Consider the following 24,467-nt stretch of genomic DNA (forward strand, 5'->3'; position numbering starts at 1 on the left):
AAGCTTTGAGGCTTGTCTGAAATGCTTTGAGATGCTCTGATGAAAGGTGTTTGAGCTGTGCAAGGGATCATTAAATTACATTCTTCCTCTCTCTGGAAACCATTTAGTGATATTTCAAAGGAAAGATGCTGTACAGAAATAACTGATTTCTATTGCAAGTGCTGTCTGGAGCTAAATATCTTCCTTCCTCTCTCTTTATGAACTAATCTAAAGAAAAATATGTTTTAAATTAGCATGTTAAGAACAATTTTGTGGTATAATGTACAGTTCTGTGAAATGTTCTGTGTGAAGCGTAACTCACAAGATCCTTAAGCATATTTCAGCACACTCAAACAAAATGGCTGGATATCTGTTGCATAGTTTGTGGAAATTCTGAAAGTATCACTGTAAAGAAATTAGAAAGCATGGAAGGCTGGTGAAAATAGTCAAAAGAAAAGAAAAAGGCAGATACGAGTGAAAAACTACATTAAGCTTGTAAATCCTGGCTAACAAGCCTCCAGACTGTCACTTTTGAGCGTGGACATCATGCCTTGGAAAGCTGTGAACCAGCTAATGTCCATAAAAGAGCGACAACCAAACACATGACCCTCTCCCCTCCCTGATTTACCAGGAAGGAGCTGAGAGTGCTCACTTGAAATCAGCCAGGGCTGAGAGACCAACAGGATGGTGGTGTCACAACTGTGAGTGCAGCAAGACATATCAGTGCCATCATGGAGTCTGTGCACCACTGAGGTTACTGGGGCCATGAAGGGGTAGCGGAGGGAAGGTGTAAGTGTACATAAATCCTACTAATATCACTTTACTAGTACTTTAGTTCAGTGTCAAGACACAAATGATGTCAAGAACAAAGAAAACTGGGGGTGGGGGAATCTTTAAATATGTGAAAAGTACTTGTGAAAAAGGATAAAATAAACTTGTTTGTGTCTATTAGAACAAGAAGCAATAGGGATAAATTGCAGCAAAGGAGATTTACATTAAACCACTAGACAACAGTCCAGTATTAAGGAAAATTAAGCATTGGTATATACTGCTTAGAAAAACGTGAAACTTTCATCACTGGAACATAAAAAAAAAGGCTTAAATAAACATCAACAAAAGTTTCACTATGGATGATCATTCACTGAAGCAGAGAAGATTTGGAGATTCATCTGAGAAAGGTTACAATGTGTGACCAGGTCTTCCTGGATGTGTTCTCTTTTTCCCCCCAGAAAGCTGTTGTTGGAGATTTTCTGTTTGTGTGAGATTTTGAGATGCTGTCCTCTGAAAATATTTGTCTAAGAGAGGAGGGACCATTTATCTTCTGAAGTCTCTGTTCCTCTCCACTGATCACAGATGCAGTCACAGATGACTGGCTTAGTATGGACACCTACTTATTGAATCTTCAAAGTGAGATGAGACAATTACCATCCTTAATGACAAATTGTGTCCTTCCTAATATATTCCTAGATATAATACTCAAATCTCCATTACTCATTCCAACTATAATTACTTGTTGTGCACATATGAGGTGGCACCCATAACACATAATCATAATGTTATTTATTGTCCTGCATTAGTAATTTAGCACATTATATTTAGATGCCATATGGCCTGATGAAAAATATAATGAAGTCTTCCTATGCAGTGGATAGAAAGCTCCTAGACAACAATTAATATTATCTATTCCTCTTTTGCACTGCATTTCTACTAAGAATATCACTGAAGTGTAGGCTATCTCAGGAAGGAAAATATTATTTTTAGATCTAAGACCCAGGCAAAGCTCTGCTGAGTTGCAGGTAGAGCTAATAAATAGGAATGTAAGTGGTTTAATTTCAGCAGTATGTATGAAAGAATAAGGTGCTTCCGATATTTGGTATCACCCACTTGTGTTTCCAAAATCTGCATACAACACATGTGCTCAGCTAATCTATATGAATGCGTGTGTTTATATTGGACTCAGCCCTCCACAGGACTAAAACTGGGCACTTAGGACATATCACCACTATGTCCCACACTGAGGTCATGGGAGAAAGCCTGAGCACCCAGCTGTCTCCTCTGCTGAATTGTTAGCTCTCTCCTTGGGGACCTGTTCAGTTACATCCCATGCATTCAGGATAAGGCATGAATCTTGAGTAGTTCGATCTTGAGATTCCCCCCAAATGGCAACAGGCCCAATAACATTATATTTCGCTCCCCCAGACCCATGTTGTCTTCCAACACTATTCCTGCAGAGAAGGGCAGAGAGGAACACCACAGGATATATACATATGAGCTCTAGGGTACAGGGCTGTGTGGCATGAACAGAGCAGTCTGGAGTATCCTGAAGTACCCTGGGTGTGCATCAGCACACACCACTGAGCCTTGGGATGGAAAACTACTCTCTCTTGCGTGGATACAGACTTTGGAGACACTTGAAAATAATGGCATAGGTTGTCTGCCCATATCAGGCAGCACTGCACTGAACAGTGGTGTTGGAGACTGCTTTCATCAGGTAGAAAAGTCCCAAGAACTATCTCAGTAGGAGGGGGATGTTTTGGTATCTCAGCAAAACAGAAACCCAGAAAAAAAATGGTAAATGTGACAAGGAGAAAGAGCACAGGATCACCTTCCCCATCCTGAGAAATCTGAAGAATATTATTCTCCTGTGCACTTGGGACAACTTCTTTTAATAACCTTTTGTTCTTTTTTTGTAACCTGTAATTCAGCTGTGCTTCCTTGTGGATTTTAGCTTCTTCCTGACTTGATTCTTTAGGAATGTTTTCATTCTTACTTGCATGGAGAAGGACCAGAAAGAGGTGAGTACTTCAGCTAAAAGAAGCAATTAGGTAGGTCAAGCTATGGAGGGTCACAGATAAATATAATTAAAAAATCTCTTCACAGGTTATTAAGATGCCTACCTGATGACTACTGAACTTTAGAAAGCAGCTCAAGATGCCATGCAAAACTATTAAAAACTACCAACAGTTCTCTCACCTCACTGGGTTTGTGGCTAGCATTCCTAATACATGCTTGTTTTAAAAGAACACTGTTTTATAATACGATGGTTAATTCTGTAACAACATGAAATACCTTAACTGCAAGAGACTGGGAAAGTGTCCCAGTGGTGGACACCAGTAGCATTAAGTCTGTCTGAACTGGAATGAGTTTTAATAATCTGAAAATGAAGCTCTCATGATATACTAGCAGCTGATCCTGGGTAGTTTTAGAGGTCAGCATACAAGGTAGTTGAACCTCGCTCCTTGTAGTCAGCAGTGCTCTATGTACAAGGAGCAGCTGCTCAGGCTGGAAGTGGGATTCAGCTGGCCAAACATAGGTATTACACATGTGAGTATCTTATACAGGTCATATAAAACATCGTCTAAAAGGCCAGATTTTCTATTGATTTTGAAAAAAATTTAAGACTAGTTTATGAGCAGATGCCTGCACTGTAAACCATTCAAGGTAGATACATTGCATCCAGCATGTCTGCTGAAACATTGGCAGCCCTTGGCTGATGGGTGGGGAACTTAAGCTACTTAAACTTGACTGCAGCTACTCTATGCTAGTGCCAACACCATGCTTCCAGGCTTATTTATAAAGTCTGGCATACCTTTCCATGGTACATTTGTAAATCCTATAAATAATTCTGTTTAAATTATGGCCACTTTTTACACAGATAACAGAGATACATGGCTAGATTATATCTTTCTTACAGTGATGCAAATACTAATAAACTTCCATGACATTTTAGAAACTGTAATGGTATAAAAATCATGTGCTAGAACAGAATGATGCTTAGTTACAAGACTCAGTCTCCTTAAGTTACATCTCAAAGATAAACACATCTTCTTCTTGGTGGCACACTTGGCAAACAGGTTCCTGAGGTCAACAGTGCATTGCTGTCCCTTGCTAAAGCTCATCCCTTCCTCAGGCCTGTTTACTAGGTCATGCAATAAAGAAAACCAGAGACATGACCTCGGTTAAAAGTTACACCTTCTTTCGCAGGGTTCCTTTTAACCCAGATGATTTCACCAACCTAGTTGGCAAAGCCACCACATCAACCCCTGTACTAGCCCAAGAGACAGAGCGATACATAAAGTAGAAGACAAGAACAAGTGCTGAGGGGTGGGGAACATTTAAGTCAGTTTAGTTGCCAAGGAAAAGATGCAAAGAATAGCACAGAAAGGCATTCAAAGTTGAAGAGGCTCCTCTAGATGATAATTCAGAGCAGAAGACTAACTAACAGTCTGAACTGCTCTCTGGAGGAGCCTCTCTCCCTCCTTCAACTATGTAAGGCATCTAGGGAGACAAGCCTCCTAATTTAGGCATCTAAGTTAGATGTTTAAACGTAGGCAGTGAATATTCCCCTTGAGAATGTGAATGGGATGTTTTAATAGTTTAAAACATGTTTCACCAGAGCTGTGATACCAATGTCTGTTCTTTTATAAGATACTGTTCTTTGTGCCACCGATTCTGTACTGACAGAACCATGTTTCTCATTTATTAGATAAATGAACAACATTAACAAAATGCACATTGTTCAACGATGGTCCAAATTCTGAAGTTAAAAAAAGATTCCCATTTTTACTCCCAAAATACGAACCAGATTAAGTTGTTCACATGGAAACCACTGCAAATTCCCAGTAGTAACTGTGTTAGGGGACCAGAAAGGGAAAAGAGATTCTTCACAATGATCACCAGCATATATTTAACTTTATTGCTCTCCTCAAAGTTTTTTTTTAAATTTTTCCATTAGGAACATTGATCTGTAATTACATCTTGACTACATTGCTCCTATCTACTCAGAACTTTTTACATATTCAGTGATGGGGGCTCAGAAGTTATCAATAAACAACAGAAGTTGTGAAGTTGTTCTTTCAGTGCAGATGCATGGCTTACCTCCTGCCCTGCAAAATCCTGATACTTAGGCACACACCTGAACACCAATTTTCAGTGCATCTTTCTCCAGTGTAAACACCCTGACTGGCATTGATCACAGCAATACTCAAAGGACTGTTTGAGACAGTTGTGGAAGGAATGCTCTTTAAATGTAGTTATCTTCTCTCCTGGATGAATATGTTTACAGGAGTGGATTGTTGAAACCAATTCATTTTCTAGTGTCTCACGCTGCAGAACTGGAACTAACATGCCTAAGAAATCAAAAATGCTGGGCAAGCCATTAATATGTATTAGACTGTGCCTTGTTTATTCTAGTGGTTTCAGCATCTAAACAGTGTGTGCAAAAAGCTGCCCAACAGCTCCTTTATTTGAAACCACCACTGCTATGTAAAAAAAAAAAAAATCTATGGGGGAATAATATATACAAGCATGACTTAAAATTAATGGCTGTGCCCAAGTTAGTGGGCTCATCTGATGTAACTGGTTCACACATCAAAGCCTACTATCCTATGGTTTTGTATCCATTTTCACTTACCCTCATCCCTGCAAGAAACCTATCAATGGATCATACATGGTATTGCAACTTGTGCAGAGAAGTAGGTGCTTCAAGTATCCTTAAGTGGGGAGCTGTCAGTCATTTTATGTGGGCAGACTGGGCAGTGCTGCCAGATGACATCTAGAACAGCCCAGTTCTGCCTGCCTTGTGCTCAGCAGAAGCACCAGCTGAGTCCATCTTTTCTACTGTGCTACTTATTACAAAACTAAAAGGAACTTGGTTAGACCTCCATCCTTTTGCAAACGTAGTAGAAACTGGCCAGTGAGCTTCAAACTTATTGCAGTGGGACAGACATTGCAACTCCAGAAGTGTCACATCTTTAGAAAAACAGCTTAAAATTCACACTCTACCATGAAAGAATTGTACCACCAAACAAAAGCACATCATGAGAGATTTTCTCTCAGCTGTCAGCCCCAGCAGACAGATTAAGGGAACTTTGCCACTTGATACTGTCTAGTGGTCTGCCACAAGACTGAGATGCTGTGAATAAACTTTCTTTCCTGGCCCAGGTTTTCATGTAACAGTTGCTGACACACAGCTCCCTGGACTGACTCTACTTTCACTAAGGTTTCTGTCCAAGTCATCCTCTCTCTCTTTGTTTTGACTGCTGTAAACTACTTTCTTACTCCTTCTCCAGAGTAATATTCCAACATATGCAAAATGCTTCTGCATGTTAAGTTTATACATAAAAGAGACACAATATCCCAGTTCCTGTTTATTTTTCTAATTTCTGTCCACAGGCTCAAAGCAGAACAGGTGGGGTTTTTTTCAGTGTGCTGTGGGCTTTTTTCAACCCATCTCAAAGATCTTTCTTCTCTTCCACCTGTGCTGTCCATTAGTGTGACACTGGTCTGTTCTTCATCATTTTAATCAACCTACTCAAAACTGTCGTGACAGCTTTCCCACTCCATGCCTCTAACAATGCAACGCATTGGGTGGGACTACTCTCACCTACTTTAGGCATTTACAGTGCAAACACTTACACTGATCAGCTAGGTCTGCTATAAGCACTGGAAAAAATTAAGCACATTCAGGGCACAATCCACCTTGGTCTAAGCAGGAATTCTATCCCTAAAGTCTTCATTCAGAGGGAAGGGTTTACAAGACAGATGTACATTGCAAGACAGATTACATTGACCAGATAAATGAAAACATCCTTGTCTATTCGTACTCTCACCTTCTGGCTTAATTGAAATCCCATTTGAAAATTAACTGCTTTTCTTTACGCTGTTCTCTATTAACAATTCACAGTACTTTGAGATGTGCCTTGTGGGAAGGATGTTAACTAAATCCTTCTCAAGGCTCAGACTCTGAGGTTCTTTTCTAGGAGAGAAATTGGTGGATGTGTCATACTGGTAAATATCATTCCATAAAAATATCTAGGCAGAAGAGCAATTACTATGTGTGTATGAAAATTAACAATCTACTGATGCCTTTACTGACTTGTGCATAACTTCCCTTGGAAGGTTAATGCCCATGAATATGTAACATGCACCTTCTTCTCCCTGCTGCTTCCTGATTGTTCTTCACTTTTCATTATTACAGCATTTCTCCTTACGGCCTCTAAGACCTTTAGTAAAGAGTTATGTTTGCATGTGAGCATTAAAGATTATTATGAAAGCACAATAATTCCTGTAGTCTAGTTAGATATAATTGCCAGGGGAAGGGAAGACAGAAGCAAAGGGCAGTTCATAATTCATACTTCTCACATGATTTCAACCTTCTCCTTGCAGAACTTTGTAGGTGGGAGGATGTTACAGATGAAGCTCTCTGCTACTTTGTGCTAAAAGCCTGTGCCAGCCTTCTAGTCAATGAAATTTATATAATGATAACCAAATAAATTCAGAAACCAGTTTTGTTAATCTGACAGAGACCCTAAGAGTGCACAGCTTTAAACTTCTCTGACAGCGTCTGCAATTACTCTAGCTGAACAGACACTTCTGAACCAAATCTAATGTTCATGGCAAAAGAGTTACATTAATTTATATCAGCTTCTGATCGAACTGACTAGAATAAATCACAGTGAGCGGGTACACAATCAGCTCTGCTGGCAGATTTGCAGATTGCTGGAAAGGGACACAATAAGTCTCTGGGGTCTGGCTGTGAGTAATGCTCTCCTCCACCAGCACAGCTGGATCCTGCCTAGCCACAGTTGCTGACAGCCACCAACATCATGTCTTATCCAGAACTGCTAGGTTTATAGCCTCTATCAAAAAATAAAAAGTTGTAAACCATGAGAATATACTCAGAATAGAACAAGCTTCAGTAGCTTAAGGTGTCACCGCCTCTCCCAGCAATTTCTTACCTTCTATTTGCCTGAGATTACTGCCTCTTGGCAGAAGCGGTGGCATGAAACAAGCACTAGTCCCAGCTGCTTCAACACAAAGTCCAGCAAATTAGCCTGAACTGTGCATAAAATGACTTCAACATCATATTCTGCATCAGAAAGGATTAGAAACATTAATGTTTTCCAATCCAGTTGTGCAGGCAGGAACCTTCAGTAAGGTCAGGGAAGCAGTATTTTTTGCAGCACACCAGCCAGATTTGCTCGAATTTGACCCAGCAATAGGAAAGACAATGAAACTTCACACTTAGAGCTATCATTCTTATGCCTCACTAACTGGTTTGTGAACTTCTGATTGTCTGGCTCCATGAGCTGACCTTCTGAGGTCCTCTCCAACATGAATTACCCTATATACCTGGCATGCATGGCTAGGAACATGAAGACATGGTTCTTCCTGCTGACCCAGTCAGCATATCTTGGCAAACTGTGGAGATCCATGCTCACCAAACTTTCCCTCAGAGGGGTCAAAGCAGGTTGACACTGGTGTTGTTCTGGTGTTGAGCAACTGCTTTTCAAAGGGGAAGTCAGCTGCAGTATGGGGACCCTCTGCCACTAGGAAGCAGCCCCAGTTGAGCCAATCACTGCTAAAAACAGCAATGGGGGGAAAATCCCCAACCAGACAAACAGAGATTACGACCAAACAACCAACCTTCTCTGTGTCACAATTTCCTAGCTGGGGTATACAATCCTCAGACAAAGCAGTTAACGTGCTGCCTAATGTGATAAGAGGTACGTTGTCTCGTGGGAAGGAGTATTATGGAAGTGCTGGGATGAGGCTGCTAATCATCTGTTCTCCCCTAGAAGCACTGAACTCTGTAAGGTCTGCACAGCATCTATGCTTTTGGGTATGTGAAAAACCAGCAGGAATTGATGTCATGGGTAGGCAAGTTTGAAGAAATCTGGAAGAGGGGGAAGCCAGAGTTGCAGCTGTTATGAATTCATCACGATTTTGGCTCCAGTTCCAAAATCCTCACAAAGACATAAGAATCTCCACATGATTTTGAGGGAGGCAAGGTCTGTAGATATATGAGTGACACATTCACGCATGCTGTATTGTTTAAGAGGCATACTGGGCTTTTAGTTTCAATCCCTGCTCTTTCACTTGAGTCAGTTAGCATTTCGCAGAACCATATTGTAAGATACAACCTCATGCTGCTACCTTAAAGTAACTACAATAGAAATTTCCCAGAGAAATTTCCACAGAAATTTCACGTACTACTATCGGGTGTGATCACAAGATCATCATCACTGGGACACTCTTAGAGCTGTCACAAGGCAGTTCCAGCAGTAAAGGCTCACTGCAGTGGTGCAGCTGCACACAGAAACACAACTCAGATCCGCTGGGATCTCAATGGGCTGCTCCTGCCTCCACATCTCTGCTGCCTTTATTGTGCCTGCAGCAGCTCTACAGACTCAGCTAATTTGGGATCTTTGTCCAGCTGAACTCGGTTAATTTTTTGGAGGAGCATAACTGGCTCTCCACCAGATCAGATCCCAGGCTTGCCTTGCCAGATGGCATCATCAGTGTTACTGCGGTGTAAATAACAAACAGGAAGGCATGGCCATGATCAGAGAGGAATGCAGGACTGCCCCTTTTGGTGGCAATACGGATACAGGCTGGCTTGCATTAACTGTGAAATTACGTCTTTAGAAAGGTTTATAACTGCATGGCTCCCCTCGCAGGACACCAGGCGGCTCGTTTGAACTGTGAGCTGCATGATTCAGAAACGCTAGGTAACATTCACCCTCAGGAGACACAAACTGGGTGGTGCCGCCCTATGAGGCTGCCTGTGATCACCAAATACCACTTTGGTCCAGGAACAGGGCAAATCCCTAAATCTGTTCCTTTACTGTACTATAAAAGCATCTTAAAGTGCTATAGGAAAGATGGTCCAGTGCCCTTCTGTGTGCCCATGCAGGACAAACGTATGTTCTGCATTTCCTAGACACTCCCACAGCCGAGATGGAGGCAGATGAAGTTTGCATTCAGAGTGTGAATGAGCTCTAATGTGAATTCAGAGCTCTTCTGGGTGGTTCCAGCTACAAGGACACGACGCAAGGGCAGAAACTGATGCACAGGAAGTTCCAGCTGAACATGAGGAAGAACTTCTTTACTGTGGAGTGACCGAGCACTGGAACAGATTATCCAGAGAGGGTGTGGAGTCTCCCTTACTGGAGCGATTCAAGAAAGATCTGGACGCAATCCTGTGCCATGCGTTCCAGGATGACCCTGCTTGAGCAGGGAGTTTGGACCAGATGACCCCCTGTGGTCCCGTCCAGCCCGACGCATCCTTGTGACTCTCTTTTCAGCCTCCCCAGCCCGAGCACTGACGCAGCACAGCGCAGAGCACGGCCGTGACCCAGCAGCCAGCCTGCTTTGCTCCGGCTCTCCCTCCCTCCTGCCCCGCCGGCCACTGCGCTGCTCCAGCTCCCGCAGCGAGCGGGACGCTCTCCGCCCGCCTCCGCCCGGGATGCTCAGCGCGCAGCTCTGCCGAGGGCTGCAACGCGCGGGCTGGGCGGCGGTGTCCGCAGCCATCGCCGGCGGTGCCGCGGGGTTTTCCTTTAGGAAAATCCCTTTCCCCCGCCGCCAGGACAAGGCGGAGGCGCTCCGGAGGCCTGAGTGGCGGTGCCGTCCCCTCCCCGCGCCCGCCGCCGCCGCCATGGCAACCGCCCGTCGCCGCGCGCGCGCACCCCCTTCCCCGCCCGCCCCCCCGCGCCTCTCCCCCCCCCGGCCCCGCTCTGACAGAGCAGCAGCGCTGCGCCCCCTCCCCGCGCCGCTCCCGCCCGCGGACACGCACCCCCGGCTCTCCCAGGTAACGGCAGGGCCCGGGAACGGGGCAGCCCCTCACGGCGCTGCTGCCCCCGGCGGGCGGCGGCTCGGACCCCGCCACGCTGAGAGAGGCGGCGGGGATGGGGGGGGAACCAGCGGTAGAGGCTGGCAGAGGGCGGGGGGGCGGCCAGCTCTCGCGGAGCGTGCCGGGAAGTGTAGTCCGCGCCCCCCCGCCGGGCGCTGGGCGCTGCCGGGAGAGGCGGTGGGAGGGAACTACAGCCCCCAGCGCCCTCGACGGAGAGGGGGGAGATGGGTGCTGCGGAGGAGACCCCTGTGGGGACGGGAGGCTCATTCTGAATGAGGACACTGAGGCGGCTCTTCCCTCCGGAACAGCGAGGGAGAGAAGCCCCTGTGTCGCTGCGGGGCGGGAGGGGCTGGAGGGAGGGGCGGTGCGGCAGGGCCGGCTGGGGGGAGTGGGCGCAGGGGCGGTGCGGGAGGGAGGCGGAGGGGTGCGCGCTGCGTGTGCGGCTGCGGAGGGGAGGCGAGAGGCAGGGCAGGGAACGGGGGGTGCGTGCGGGAGAAACACGGGGGATGCCTGCGGTGAGGGGACGTGTGGATGCCAGTGGGGGAGAGAAAGAATACAAGGAAAGGGGCGCATGGGGCCATAGGGGGATGGATGGATGGATGGATGGATGGATGGATGGATGGATGGATGGATGGATGGAAGGGGAGAGATGTGCTCGAGGAGGAGCGATGGAGCAGATGGACGGGGAGGGCCGTGCAGAAGGCAGAGCAGACCGGGGGCTGAGAATGGGTACAAAGGAGGCAGTGGTCTGAGGGAGCCCTGGGAAGTTAACCCAACCAGTTTGTGTTTCTAGTTTCCAGTTTCATGCCTTTCACCACGCTTAGGCTCTGTTGAGCGTGTTGCACTAGGTGGTCTAGACACACTGTTACTTTTCAGAAATTATTTTGCTACATTTCTATTTTTTCCCCAGAAATTTCTGTCATGATGTCAGTATTGGCATTTGTCCTTTTTCTGTCTCCATTTCCTCTGATGTCAGTTCTAGTGTTATTCTTTACCTTTTATTCTCCAGCAACCATGAGGGGGAATAAAATTACAGTTTCTCTACATATCATACTTAAAATACACGTTTATGATTAGTATATAAGGGAGTGTCATTTTTTCTTCCTGTATCTTAAAAGCATCAGTGCATTAGTACTCCCTTGTATATGAATATTGAATGTCTATTCCTACCACAGTTTCATATTTCACAGAGACAGGTTTCTTTCCAATGGATGCTGGATTTTTATTGCAGTTGCAGATTGTTGAGCAGTTTCTTTTTTCTTCCTTTTCCCCCCACCCCTGTGTCAGCTATATCCTAATCAGGCTTCAGCTTCTTGCAGCTCCTGGTACTTGCCAGACTGCAGAAGTCAGCATTGCAACTGCAGCATGCTTCCAGGGTGCTTGGCTTTTGGATGTTTGGGCTTTTGAGCAGCTAATGGGGAGACATGGATCCTGGCCTGACCTAATCCTAATCAAAAGACAGAAAAGTAAATGGAAGACAAGAAAATAATAGGCCTTTATCTGGTTTTCTGTGTAATTAATTTAGAAAAAAAAAAAGCTGATTCTTCTGGGGATAAGCTGAGAAATCTGAAGACTTGATGTCTGCAGCACTAACAGCAATATGCATATAAATGTATATAAAAATATATATACTATTCTACTTAAGTAATACATATCCTTAGTCCTAAAGAGCCAATTCTTTGAAATTCAGAGTAGGGTTCAAAAGGTGGAAAAGTATTCTTACCAAAATTCTGACCTTACTGTCAGGGTTATAAACACATGTGTGAGTCTATTAATCCTGCAATTATTCATGGGAAGCTTATCTGGGTTGCAGACTGGCTGAGCTGGGAATGTAGCAGCAGCACTGAGACTTTGCGGAGCTGACTGTGGTCTGGCAGGCTCCTGGGCTGCAGCACGGGGGGAACATGGGTGTGCTGTCTCCAGGGCCAGGTGCAGGAACAGTTTCACTGCCTTTCTTGGCACAGAGCCTGACCTGTGAAACACTCTGAACTGGCTGGCTCTGCGCAGACCCATCCTGGGAGCCTTTGATGGCATGTTTGCTCTACCAGAAGTGCTTACACACATGATATGCAGAGAAGGAAGTGGCTCCACAAAGGACCAGAGGCATTATTGATTTGGGCCAAGTTCCACTTTGCTGAGCTCCAGACAGGCCCTGCAGAGTCCTTCAGGGCCCTGCATCCTGTCAGAGGAGGTGTTGACCAATCCACCTCAGGGCTGGTTCCACCTGAACACAGGCTTGGATTTGATGTGATACTAATGCCAGGAGCCCTGGAGGCTGTGCTGGAGAGGAGAGAGATGTGTGGAGCCAGCCTGGGTCCAGCAGGGCTAAGATGCAACAGAAGCTGGCAACCCTCCCTCTGCCTGACCAGTGTGTGTATGGAGTTATGCTCCCCAGAGTGCCCCACAGCATTTGTTTTAGCTCTTTTTGTTATCCAGCCTTGCTGATGAACACCTCATCACCCCAAATAATGGTGATGTGACCATATGGATGTGTCTGAAGCTGTTGTATGAGGTGCCTGGAGAAGGATACAGTTCACAATCAGTTTTAGGAATAGCACAGCCGTCTCTGATTCTCCTCTTTCTGCAACTTCAGAAAACTGTAATTCAAAGGCTCTGCAAATGGCCATTTCATTCTCCAGGATGCTTTCTGTTTGGTTCACCAAACTAATGAAATCTCTAATTTAAGTCTCTAAATTAATTAAAACACTGACCACCTATTTAGTGTTTTCTTATGTTTGCTTTTAACTTGTGGTGCATGTCTTTACTTCATTTGAAGATTGTTTTTTTTCACTTGTATTCAGAGTAACTCTCTGTTTCAAGTTAAGTCTCAGAAGAATGCACACAAAAATAGTTTGAGGCCTGCATGCATGCTTCTTCTCCTTCCCACTTCCATACACGTTTCCCCATTAACTCCATGTCTGCTATTGCAAGCAGAGTTTCAGTGCACAAAGGCCAAAAACCAGTTAGCAGAAAGCAGTTGGCTGAACTGAGAGATCCCTTGGTGCTTGGTTTCCTGGACTATGGTATGTGTGTGTGTGTTTTACCTGGCCTGTGTGCTGCTTTGAAGAATGACATCACCTGCTGCAACCCTGATGCTGCTGCTGCCATTCTAGCCAGTCGTGTCATTGCTAATGCACACAGCAGAAGGAAAAAACAGCACTGGCATAGCACATTTCTCATCTTTGATTCATTTACATATAGTTTAAATTCAACTGAGCCATGTCCTTACTTATAGATGTTTTTAACAGGAGTTGTGATCCTGTGAGGTCATGATCGTTAGTTTCCACACCAGACCATGGGACCACAGCTGCATGTTTAAACAAAGCCATGTTAACAGGGAAAGATGGATTTGGCTATGGAACTTGGCAAGCCTTTTGTTTGTTTGTATTTTATCTGACAATGATCAGTTAAAATGTTGTTTTTGTCATGCAAAAGTAATGCCTGATAACTGTCTGCAGCATCAGCGATTGCTTCTGAACAGGGACAGTTAATTATTAGAAATGAAGATCAGTTGTTCTGCACCCAAGACCAAAACAAAAGAGATAATCTTTATGATAAAGCAGGAAATACTTATAATTTTTAAATATTATTGCAATTTTTAATAACTTATTCTTAAAAAATAAAATGCATCAAGCACATGAAAGATATAGTCTATTTCAGTCAGAAATTGATTTCTGTAGGCTTCTAGTAGGAATCACATGTCATGTGAGGAAAACCACTTTTTTTTAACCTCTGGCCATGTTTCAGTTAGTGTTGCTGTTTATGCACTTTCAGGTAGAGCATGGTCATATTGTTACGTCTTTTTTTTAACAACTTTTAAGTTTGAAGAGAAGACTGAAAATCAGATCATTGTGCTATTTCAAGGGAAGACATAATTGAGGGAGAGGAAGCTGTTTGAAACTGGTCAAAGCTGACTTACAAAACCAATATGGCCTTAACCTAAGAAGGGCAGGTTTCAATTAACTGTAACAAAAGGCTTCCAAGCAGTAAGAGGAGTTTGAGCAAAGAACAACTTCAGTGTCTTGGTTAGACTCTGGTAATGGAAATGGGTACACGTGAAAAGTGGATGAATCCAAAAATCAAAACCTCTTAATGCCGGAATTCTCTGCTTTGCTTTGTTCTGTGTGGCAATTGACCTGTTCTGGAATTGTGTGGTGGCAGAGAGTCATCCTGGCTCTGCCTTGTAGAAGTGGAAAATGTACAGTCATACCTCAGCACTGTATTCAGAAGATGGTGCCTAACAGTGTGACTCTCTGTCTTGTGACATTAGTGGTAACTCTTACATTGCATTTCGGGATGCCCAATATCATGCATGGCTGGTTTACAGAAAATGAGGAACAGAATTAGTAACCAATATTCATCAGCATATGTCCAGGCCTTTCCAGATGTTCAGCTGTCCAGTCAGCAGTACTGAAGGGCTGCTATGACGTGAGAGCATATGTCCAGCAATCTCAGGGAGCTGTGGAATGTTTTTGTTTTGCCTGGGTAAAATTTTGGTCAGAGAAACACACGTCCAGAAAAAGCCAGGTATGGTATAGCTCTCTCAGTGAGGAATTAACAGTTGATTTGGAGACGAGTCTGATTAGTAGGTATTAAATAAGGCTTGATGTGACTATTGAAGCAGTGAGAGTAAAGCAAAAGTGAGTAATGGCTCATTTAATTAGAGTCATACATCCTCGGCAAGAGTCAAGGGCTTGTGGAGACAATGAGATGCAGTTGTGTCAGTGGTTGTGCCAAAACACATGAGACATGTAACGGTAGAAGATGCCTTCCATTTTGGCACTTGCAGAGTGAATGTTCAGGATCAAGCAAGAGGGAAAGCCCTGCTGCAGAGGTGCAGGGCTCCGCCTCCTCTGTAGAGGAGGGCATTTACTGCCTCTGGTAGCATTGTGGTGAGATAATGCTGAGGGAGATGGGTTGAAAGGGGTCAGTCCTGTATCCATTCCCACTGGTGTTGCACGCAAGTTTGGAGTACTGTGCTAAGCAAGCTGTCCCTCTTTGCCTGTCATTCACACAGTCACTGTATCTGCCCATGGATAGGTTTCTGTGTGTATAAAGCTTTAATGTTAAAATAGAGACTGTCTTTTGGATCTTGCTCAATTGTGCGTTGCTTTAGTTCTGGGAGAAAAATTCTTTTCTGACCCCAGATAAGGATCAGCTCAGCTTATGCTCCAAAGAATAGAGATTAATATCCCCTGTGACCTTTTAGCCTGGCTGCTGCAGGGTTTTTAACAAGTGGGCTTAAGACCCCATGTGTGGCAGCTATGCCGACATGAATGTCTGTAATGTCTCTTCTTGTCAATGATCCGTGAACTAAGGAATCTCCGAGGATATCTTGACATGCAGTGGAGCTGTTTTGGTCTAGCGCAGGAGAGAAACACACAATGATGGAATGAAAAGCTGATGTCACAAGTAATGTGTAAATTGTTCTAAATGTACTTGACAACAGTTGTCCCTGGCTGTATATTTTCTTAAAAGATATGGCTGTGGTGTGGTAGGAAAATTAAGTAGCTAAACAAAGCCTCAAGTAACAAACAACAAAATGCTCTATTTACGATTTCTGTATTTCTGGTTCCTTGGACGTTTCTGATGTTGTATGAATTCTGTGATATATGTAGAACAGATAATAAAGACTGAGTACATAACATGACAAAGCCTCCACCTAGTTCTAGTTACTTCTCCCCTCCCCATCCCTGACACTGAAGAGTGGGATGTCCAGAAAACAACACAGGAGGTAATTCCTTCCTAAAAATATTTTTTCCTTGATTTTGGACTTACTTGTTTTGATTTGCTTTGGTTATTCTGAAGTAATATTACCATCACTGGTGTGCATAAGAGGCTTGTAGTTTGTTTAAACCATTTTTAGCATTAGTTTTAAATAGCAGTAGAATCTCAGAGAACTGCTTGGGATTCCAGGAAAACACTGTTTTAGGACTGAGGCCTACAGCTGCTGTTTCAAATATGGCTCAGGTGCATGGGTGATATTATGTTCATCTTTTCAAGCTATATGACCTGCTTTGGTGTCTAGGGTAGGTGATAAATAAAAATGAAAGTGCCTGAATTCATAAGAAAGATCCAGAGGCTTTTGTCAGCTTAGCTATGAAGGTATTGACCACTCAGTGGGTACACAGGTGTACATCCACCAGCCTCTCTCCATGCTCCAAGTTTCAGTGCCTGCCAATGTTTTATAAGTTCTCCACCAGGAGACATACCAGGCATCAAGTTCAAGCTTAAGCTTTGGCATCACCAGCATGAGGCTAGAAACCTACAGATTCTTGGTAGCTGGAGGAAATGGGAGAATCTTGTTTGATTTGCTTCTGCAGGTTTAAAACCATGTAAATTTTTCTGTGTCCTGCTTCTCATCTTCGTTGTCTAACCACTGTCCTGAAGTGGGCACATGTTTACATGGCTCCTATGGCTTGCCTCCTGCCTGTGGATTGACCCAGCGTCCATCACCGAGAGAGATGAGGAGGTTGTCTCCTCTTGTGAACAGGGTACTCTTCTGGAATTAAGTGGAGGTAGATGTGTCAGCCTTCTTAAGGCTGAAGGGAGTTAAATATGCCCAGAGAGTGGGAACTAGCTGTAATAAAGAGGCATGAGAGGTTGTAAAGCAAGTAGGTGTTCTGTTTAATGGATTTCTAGGAACTGAATTCAGCAGTTCCTTAGAAATGCTTTATTTACTCTCTCTCTTTCAATACGTGTGGGGAAAACCTCCAGAGATTTGAGGAATATTTTCCTTAACGGCAACAGGCTAATTGTGAAGCAGATCCTAACCTGGATGTGTGTGAAGACAGGTCAATGGATTCTGCCTCAAATGGTGATCTGTTCATTTATAAGTTGACTCGTGAGATCTGAATGGGTTATAACCTATCTTCAGTTCCTACCATTTTATCCATTTCCAGTGCAATGTGAGTGACATCACTGTTTTTTTCCTATTAGTTTTGATCTTCTGTATTTAAAAATTAAATGGTCTTAGTTGCCTCAGATCTAGATCTCAGTAATGATGGCTATGTTAGGAAACAAAATTTGGGTTGTCGCCCTTTCCTTAGATTTTCTCCTGTCCAGGAGTTTACAACAGCTGGTGGGAATCACATGCAAGCTGAAATGTGCAGCACAACATGAGGACAGGTAAAGCCCCAGCATGTCCTGCTGTGCTTGGTGGAGTGTTAGGCATGAGGCAGCAGCATGTTCTTGCCATCAAAGTATTCAGCCACATGGAAGCTGTGTGACCTGTGGGTTTAAGTGAGGGTGGCAGGTTTCCATGGCTTTGTTGCAGGGAGCAAGAGTGACGAGGTGGTGGAGCAGACCTGGTGTGCAGCTGCAGGCAGCAGTGAGGACCATCAGTGTGGCACCGCTGGGAGGTGGAGTGTGTCTTTGCTCAGGGCAGAACGAATGTCATGTGGACATCTGTTTAAATTGCCTTGGGGTTGAATTTTGCTCAGCACGAGGGAATACAAAAGCATAAGACACATCCTCCTTAATGCCATCTTGCTCTTGTCTGTTTATAAAACCTATATATATAAAACCTATTAATATTTTTATAACGCACTAGGATGGCTTCTGTCACCTGTTCCTTCTGTGTGCACCCCTGTACCACTGGCAGATTTCAGCTGTGCAGCCTGAACTGTCTGTATCACTCCTTCCCTCTTTCTTCTCCACCTCCTTGGTTTTGTCAATCCCTTCATTCAGCTAGTGGGCAGCCCTCCGGAGATGGCTTGCTCCCTCTTGGTCAATACCACTCTGCATTGCATAGCTATGAATTGCAATTTTTTATTTTTCATTTCCAGAGGTTTATAGCTGAGTGAATGTCAGGGACTCCACATACACTGAGTCAGAGAACAAGGGAAAGGAACTGATTCTCTTTTAGTGTGGTAAGGACCTAAACTTTGTGTCCCAGGAGATTCATATAAAAGGGCAAGCACTGCTTCAGTCTTGAACTTTAAATACAAACTTCACTGTACAACAGAGCTTAATTCTGAATGTCTGGTTTATGGCTTTCCTGAATGGTTACTGGGAAAAGCTGGGCTATGGGTTTGCCTTAAAGTCATGCTGCAATTTTAGGGCTAGGGCAGGGTTGTAATTTGGGAATCACTGTTCTAAGGCATGTTAAATTTGGATTACTAACTCTGCCATAAATTCCAAAGTGACATGTTAAATTTAATGAAAAAATTCAAGTCAGCATGATGATGTTGGAGTACTTTGAAAGAATATTTAAACAGAATGAGGCTCTCAACTTCATCTATAGTAGAGCAGTCATTCAACCATATCATAATCTCATTAGGGTGAGGGCTCTTGAAAGTGTGAAGTGCAGACATCCCTGATGCTGGTTGGCACATTTAGGCATGTATGTAATACAACAGTATAAAAAGCAATTTAATGCCTCGTGGGGTTTGTGATTCATGGGTTGATGGCTGCTAATATATTGTGGTGATCTACAAATTAAAGTTTAGTTTGTTAGGTTCAGTGTGGGCAGGGCATTTAATTTTCTTGCATTAATTTAACAGGACTAGGGCCAAGGGCAGCAATGAAGTTGTGGTTTTTATCACTATAAAAGAGTTATGGTTCATGATCTGAAACCTTAGGCTAGTAAAGAGATACTCCAGATGTAAATAGTTGTAGAAGAGCAGGGCTGGATGGGAATGGGGTTGGAAAGACACAAATCAGCTATGAGAGAAATAACAAAACTGAAGTGTCACTGTCTGAATTATTCTACAGCATGTAAAATTCATTTTTCTGGTGATTATATTCTTTTTTAGATTTCCGAGTGAAGATGAATTTAGCAGAGATTTGTGATAATGCCAAAAAAGGAAGAGAATATGCACTCCTTGGGAATTATGACTCTTCTATGGTGTATTACCAGGGTGTCATCCAGCAAATCCAGAGACATTGCCAGTCAATCAGAGATCCAGCAATTAAGGGTAAATGGCAACAGGTAGGATAAAATAACATTGCCTATATTCTATTACTTGATATTTGAAAACCATGCTATACTTCACAAACCTTGTAAGATGTAGAGGACTTACATTTTTTTTATGTTTTGATGTTTTTTGAGTGATGTTTGCAACATTTTTTTTACAATATTTTGTTGATATTCATGGGAAAATAACTTTTGAGGTGTGTTCTAAAGGAATTCTATTGTTCTAACTGAATCAATTCATTTGTTGCTTTCAGTTGGGATGTCTGTCTAATTCCTGATCTGTTTCTGTGCATACTCTCTGCGATTTCATACTTTTGAAAATCTGAGGACTTTCTTTTCCCCTTTTATCTTTTGGCCATCTAATGTCCAGTAAACTAAAATGTGAGTGGGTGGGTTACCATCACTAGAACAGTTGTCTGAGTAGCAGCTAACTTTAAGACTATAGTGTACAAATTTGGATCTGGTTTCTAAAACTGCAAGCAATACTGTTAGCCTGAGTCTTTCACACATCCATGTCCCTGCTAGACAGAGTACTGTTGAAGCCATGGAAGTAATCTGCAGGTGAAATGTAAGAACTCCCAGTGTAAGAACCCCATTTAGCACTTTAGTATTTAAGTCTTCCTTACATTTTTTGGTCCCATTTTTCATGGTACAAAATGTGTTCACAAACATAAAAAAGGAGGAAAACCATAAAAAGATGTTTCTAGAATAAAGAATTTGTGCTGCATAAATATTATGTTTTGAAAGAGTAACAAGCTCCTATAAAAGATATAATTTTGCAGTAGGTAGCTAAAGAGATGATTTCAATAAGAGGTTTTCTAAATATCCTATGCTTAAATTATATCACTCAAAAACAGAAGGAAATTTTCCTTTTTATTGTAGCAGATGATTTGTTTATGGGTTTGTGTTTGAAACATCTGACACTAACAGAGTATTTTGTGTACTGATAGGTACAACACCGTTAATAATCGCTTGTAATATCAGTACTATTCATGGGTGTTTGTCATAGAACTGTAGAAGTCTGTTTATGAAGAGCTTGTCTGTGAAGCATGTGCATGTACATGCAGCAGAGATAGTGCCTAGCTTTCCCAGTAATGTAGTAAGCTGAATGTTTTATAGGAGATACTCACATTCAAGTACTTGTATTCAAGCTTTTTCCTACCTCAGGACGTGCTGATACAAGGTGTTCATGCCCACTGCATGTCCTTAGTTCCTGCCAAACTTGTAGCTGATGTGAAGGTAGAGCACGAGGATTTCCTCATTCTGCAGCTGAACCACTGCATTGTCTTCACATCTAGTATTTAGTGTTTCCTCTGATGACATTGATTCTTCCAATAAACTTTTAACAGCTCTTGTGTTGTGAAGGTCACTCAAGTCGTGTTACTGTGTATTGTTTGAACTCCTTCGGAGAAGCCTGTGCACCATGGAGTGTGTGCTGCACACTGGAGACAAACCTCAAGTACAAAAGGACCATTAACACAGTTTCCAGGATTATTCCTTGGGGAAGGCAGGTGGCTCTCTAGCAGAGGATCTGAAGTTGGCACCTTCTCAGAAATTATCCCTTTTAGACAAAAGAAGAATGGCCCCTGACCATGTCACATAAATTCTTTAGAGAACTATCCCAAGGAAGATCTGCAGCAGGTGGGGTAACGTCTGTCACACTGTGCACTCATGCTAATTCTGAAACTTCCCAACACAGTAGTGGCAGATGAGCTTTGTCAGAATATTGCTTTGTTGTTATTGTTGCCAGTCTTGGCTCAGTGACAAACACCAAAAAGTAAGAAGTGTGACTGAAAAAAAAAAAATTAAGGACTTCATCCCTAATTTGTTTGCCCTCTCATTTGTTTATGGGAATAAAATTATACAGCCCAAGAGCAAACAATGTAGCCTGGAACTACTAGCTTTTCCATACCAGAACCTGAATGTTTTGGTGAGACCTATAGAGATAGACCTGCTTTCTTACCCACTTTTTATAAATAATTTTTGTGCTTTTTCACTCCTTGACACAGGCTAAGAGGGAGTCTGATCATGTGGATTTTAGCATTACTTTCCAGCTCCAACAGCAGCGACATCCAAACTGTCAGTCACATACAAGTAGCTGTCTTGACAGACAATCCGTTCAGAAAAAAATTAACCCAGAAGTTGGATCACAAGTAACATTCACTCACAATATTAAAGTAATATCTAGATATTATTTTTAGATCTTTCTTGTGAAAGAGTTATGCCATACACATTATGTAAATGTAGAAAAGTTCAGGTCCAACCTACTTGGTACCAGTAATATGCAGAAGCCAAAGATTCCCATACCAGTGTGGTTCTTGCAAGTGTGTTGAGAAGCAAAGCAACCCTTAGGTCATGGTTAAGGGGGTTAATGCAGTTCAATTTACTCTGAAATTCTGTCTCCTCTAGCATGTGGAACTACCCTGTTCTTCAGGTTCTTCAGCTTCTCCATCATCTGAGGAATCTGGAGAGGTTAATACCACTGGTAACTTTCAGTGGTGGAGTTTAGCAGTCACTAACTCTGTGTGGGTAGAGCTTTTACTCTTGAATATCCATGTAAGTAAGTGCTCGAAGGAGAAGATTGTTACTTAAACCAGTTCTTCTCTGGGATGTACTGTCTGCATACACATTCACAATCTTGAACCTTCTGAAGGGTTCATGGGATGCTGAGTGATGTTACGGACCATCCCCTTCCTTTCTGTATGCGTGTGTGCAGCTCACTAACAGGGTGTTTGTCCTGCGGGTACTTCTGAGCAGTGAACTAAGTTTCGTGTGTTTGTGGACATGTTCCCTTGTAAAACAAAAATGTTAATTTGAGGAACATCTCAAAGAACAGTTCCAGCTGTGGCTGTGCAGCTGACCAACTCACATCTCTTACATGCACCAAGGTTCTTCCTATTTGGTCTCTTCTCAACAGTGAGTGCTCCATCCTGAATAGGTACCTCATGCCTGCTGGATCTGTTTTGTTGCCTTTTCTATGACAGTGGATTTTTCCAGCAGTTTATTAAGCAATGTAGAGGCAGGGGTGAACCAGAAGTAGTTGAGACTTTGGGTCAGATTCCCAAATGCTCTTGATCAATCTTTCTTTGCTTAGGTGTCATTATTTTCAAATTTCTACAGGTTGATCTGGACAGAATGATGTTCTGTGCAAGTATTTGTTGGGCTGTATTTCACGTCACACAGATAACTTCTGCCACTGGGCACTTTGATACAAGGATTCCTCTCACTTGTTGCTGATAGATGGGATGAAGAGGAATAGGACCATGTTAACATCTTCTCCCTTAGGAAAAACTGACTGGCTCAGTTACACTTGATACAATACTGCGTCTGGGAATTCAAAATCAGTGCTGACCAGGGGAGAGGGATTTTGTTACTCAGTCTGGCACACCCTGCAGAACTTTAACAGGGCAAAAGATGCATGCTGAGGATCCACCAAAGCAGAGACATGACAGCATAAGAATTCCTCTGACTCCATGGAAAATTCACAGCCATTGATCATCTCTTGACTGGCTTGTCTTAGGGATATCAAGGGTGACCTGCTCTTGAGACCCTTCCTTGTTTTGCGTCCAGGGAGTTCCCAGCTGGCTCTTGGGTTGGCTGAGTGTAGCTCCATTCTTATCTTCACTCCTAGGCCTGGTCAACTCATTTGAAAAAGTTACTTTGTTGTGCTTTGAGGTTTGGCTGGCAGCTGGGCATATTCATTCACGTGAATGCAGGCTGGGACTGGAAAGATTCAAAACCGGAAGCAACTCATGCTTACCAAAACTAAAAGGTAGGTTTAGTCTCATGACCGCTGCTGTGAACTTTACTTGTGTTGACATTCTCCCTGTTTATTCTGAGAGAGTTTCTTGGCTGTTGCAGTGTTTTTACTAGACAGCTGGCTTGTAGGAAAGAGCTGCTTCAGTGACAGTTCAGCAGCTGCAGAATGACAGCAGAGCGTGCCCCCGGGAGATAGCACTGGCTTACGACAAGGCCGGCGGCTGTCGAGCACAACCTGCTGCGTGTTAGAACCATGTGCTCGGTGTTGCACAAGAGCTGAGAGCACAGGGGCCTCTGCTGGAGCTCAGGCAGGAGCTAAGGATTCCCTGAATGCTTGGAGCAGCCAGCAAGGCATCCTGACTGACTATGGTCACTGGTGCAGGTTACTAGGTGCACTGTATTCCTGCTTAAAGAATAAAGGATGAATTCTTCTTTTAATTATTTCAAACACATTTCAGTCAATCTGTGCTTTTATTGTTTTTGTTTCATGACTGTTTAATTAACATGTAGTAGGTTACTTCATGATTAATTAAGAAACATTCTGTGGGTAACTCATGAATAGCTGTGATTATAGGAGCTATACCTTCCCTCCATGGGACCAGACAGTGTTGCAGAGCATCTGTTTTTGATATGGTATATGGACTTGTTATTTTCACTTTTTAAAAAATGGAACTTGTTGAATATCTAACACTAATTGCAGGCAGTAATTTCAGGTTTGGAAAACACTTTCAAATGAACTTTGATCAGTTTTTCTGCAACGTGATAGAATTAAAAAAAAAAAACCCACACATTTTTTGTATTTACCGAGGTATAAATTCTCACACTTATTGCAATGGGTGTAGAAATAAAAGCTTTAGCATAGGAAATAAAAGCTGGTAATGTAAAAGATACAACAGTTGCCAGATAATTAAATACAGAGGGACTCCCTGAAATGGGTTTTGTAACTACCACTAGAAAGAATGAGCTCAATTCTTGGTCACTGTGTTTTATACCCATATGTTAGGATGTGTTTTCTGCTTGGTTACTGGAAATTCTTGGGGTTGGAATGTCAAAACAAAGCTGTGGGGCCATCCCCTGCGCTGAAAGGCTTTTTACTGGGCCTTCCAACATCACCCAGTGCCCATGATGCTGCTTCTGTGGAAGAGGTGATGTGGCTGGTAGGGCACACTGGTGTACCAG

At 43.1% G+C, this 24,467-nt stretch overlaps 1 protein-coding gene and 1 long non-coding RNA gene across 6 annotated transcripts in view; one reads left to right on the plus strand and one right to left on the minus strand.

Annotated features, from left to right (window-relative positions):
- The window catches only part of LOC146444829 (uncharacterized), a 55,749-nt gene extending 44,987 nt beyond the window's left edge, over positions 1–10,762 (minus strand). Inside the window, exon 1 of one of the 3 annotated variants that reach the window (XR_014852610.1) lies at positions 10,556–10,762. This is a non-coding gene — a long non-coding RNA (uncharacterized LOC146444829). The remainder of the gene's footprint in view (positions 1–10,555) is intronic. The other 2 variants (XR_014852608.1, XR_014852609.1) reach the window with 2 other exon arrangements.
- The window catches only part of KATNAL1 (katanin catalytic subunit A1 like 1), a 41,376-nt gene continuing 27,380 nt past the window's right edge, over positions 10,472–24,467 (plus strand). Inside the window, exons 1-3 of one of the 3 annotated variants that reach the window (XM_085062081.1) lie at positions 10,485–10,570; positions 18,400–18,483; positions 19,369–19,544. In XM_085062081.1, coding sequence (XP_084918207.1) covers positions 19,383–19,544 — 162 coding nt within the window. In that variant the 5' untranslated portion in view covers positions 10,485–10,570; positions 18,400–18,483; positions 19,369–19,382. Of the gene's footprint in view, positions 10,571–18,399; positions 18,484–19,368; positions 19,545–23,280; positions 23,302–24,467 lie in introns of those variants that run through there. The other 2 variants (XM_085062074.1, XM_085062091.1) reach the window with 2 other exon arrangements.

Source organism: Lichenostomus cassidix, chromosome 1 (genome assembly GCF_008360975.1).
Source record: "Lichenostomus cassidix isolate B80296 chromosome 1, HeHo_3.0, whole genome shotgun sequence".
Taxonomy (NCBI): domain Eukaryota; kingdom Metazoa; phylum Chordata; class Aves; order Passeriformes; family Meliphagidae; genus Lichenostomus; species Lichenostomus cassidix.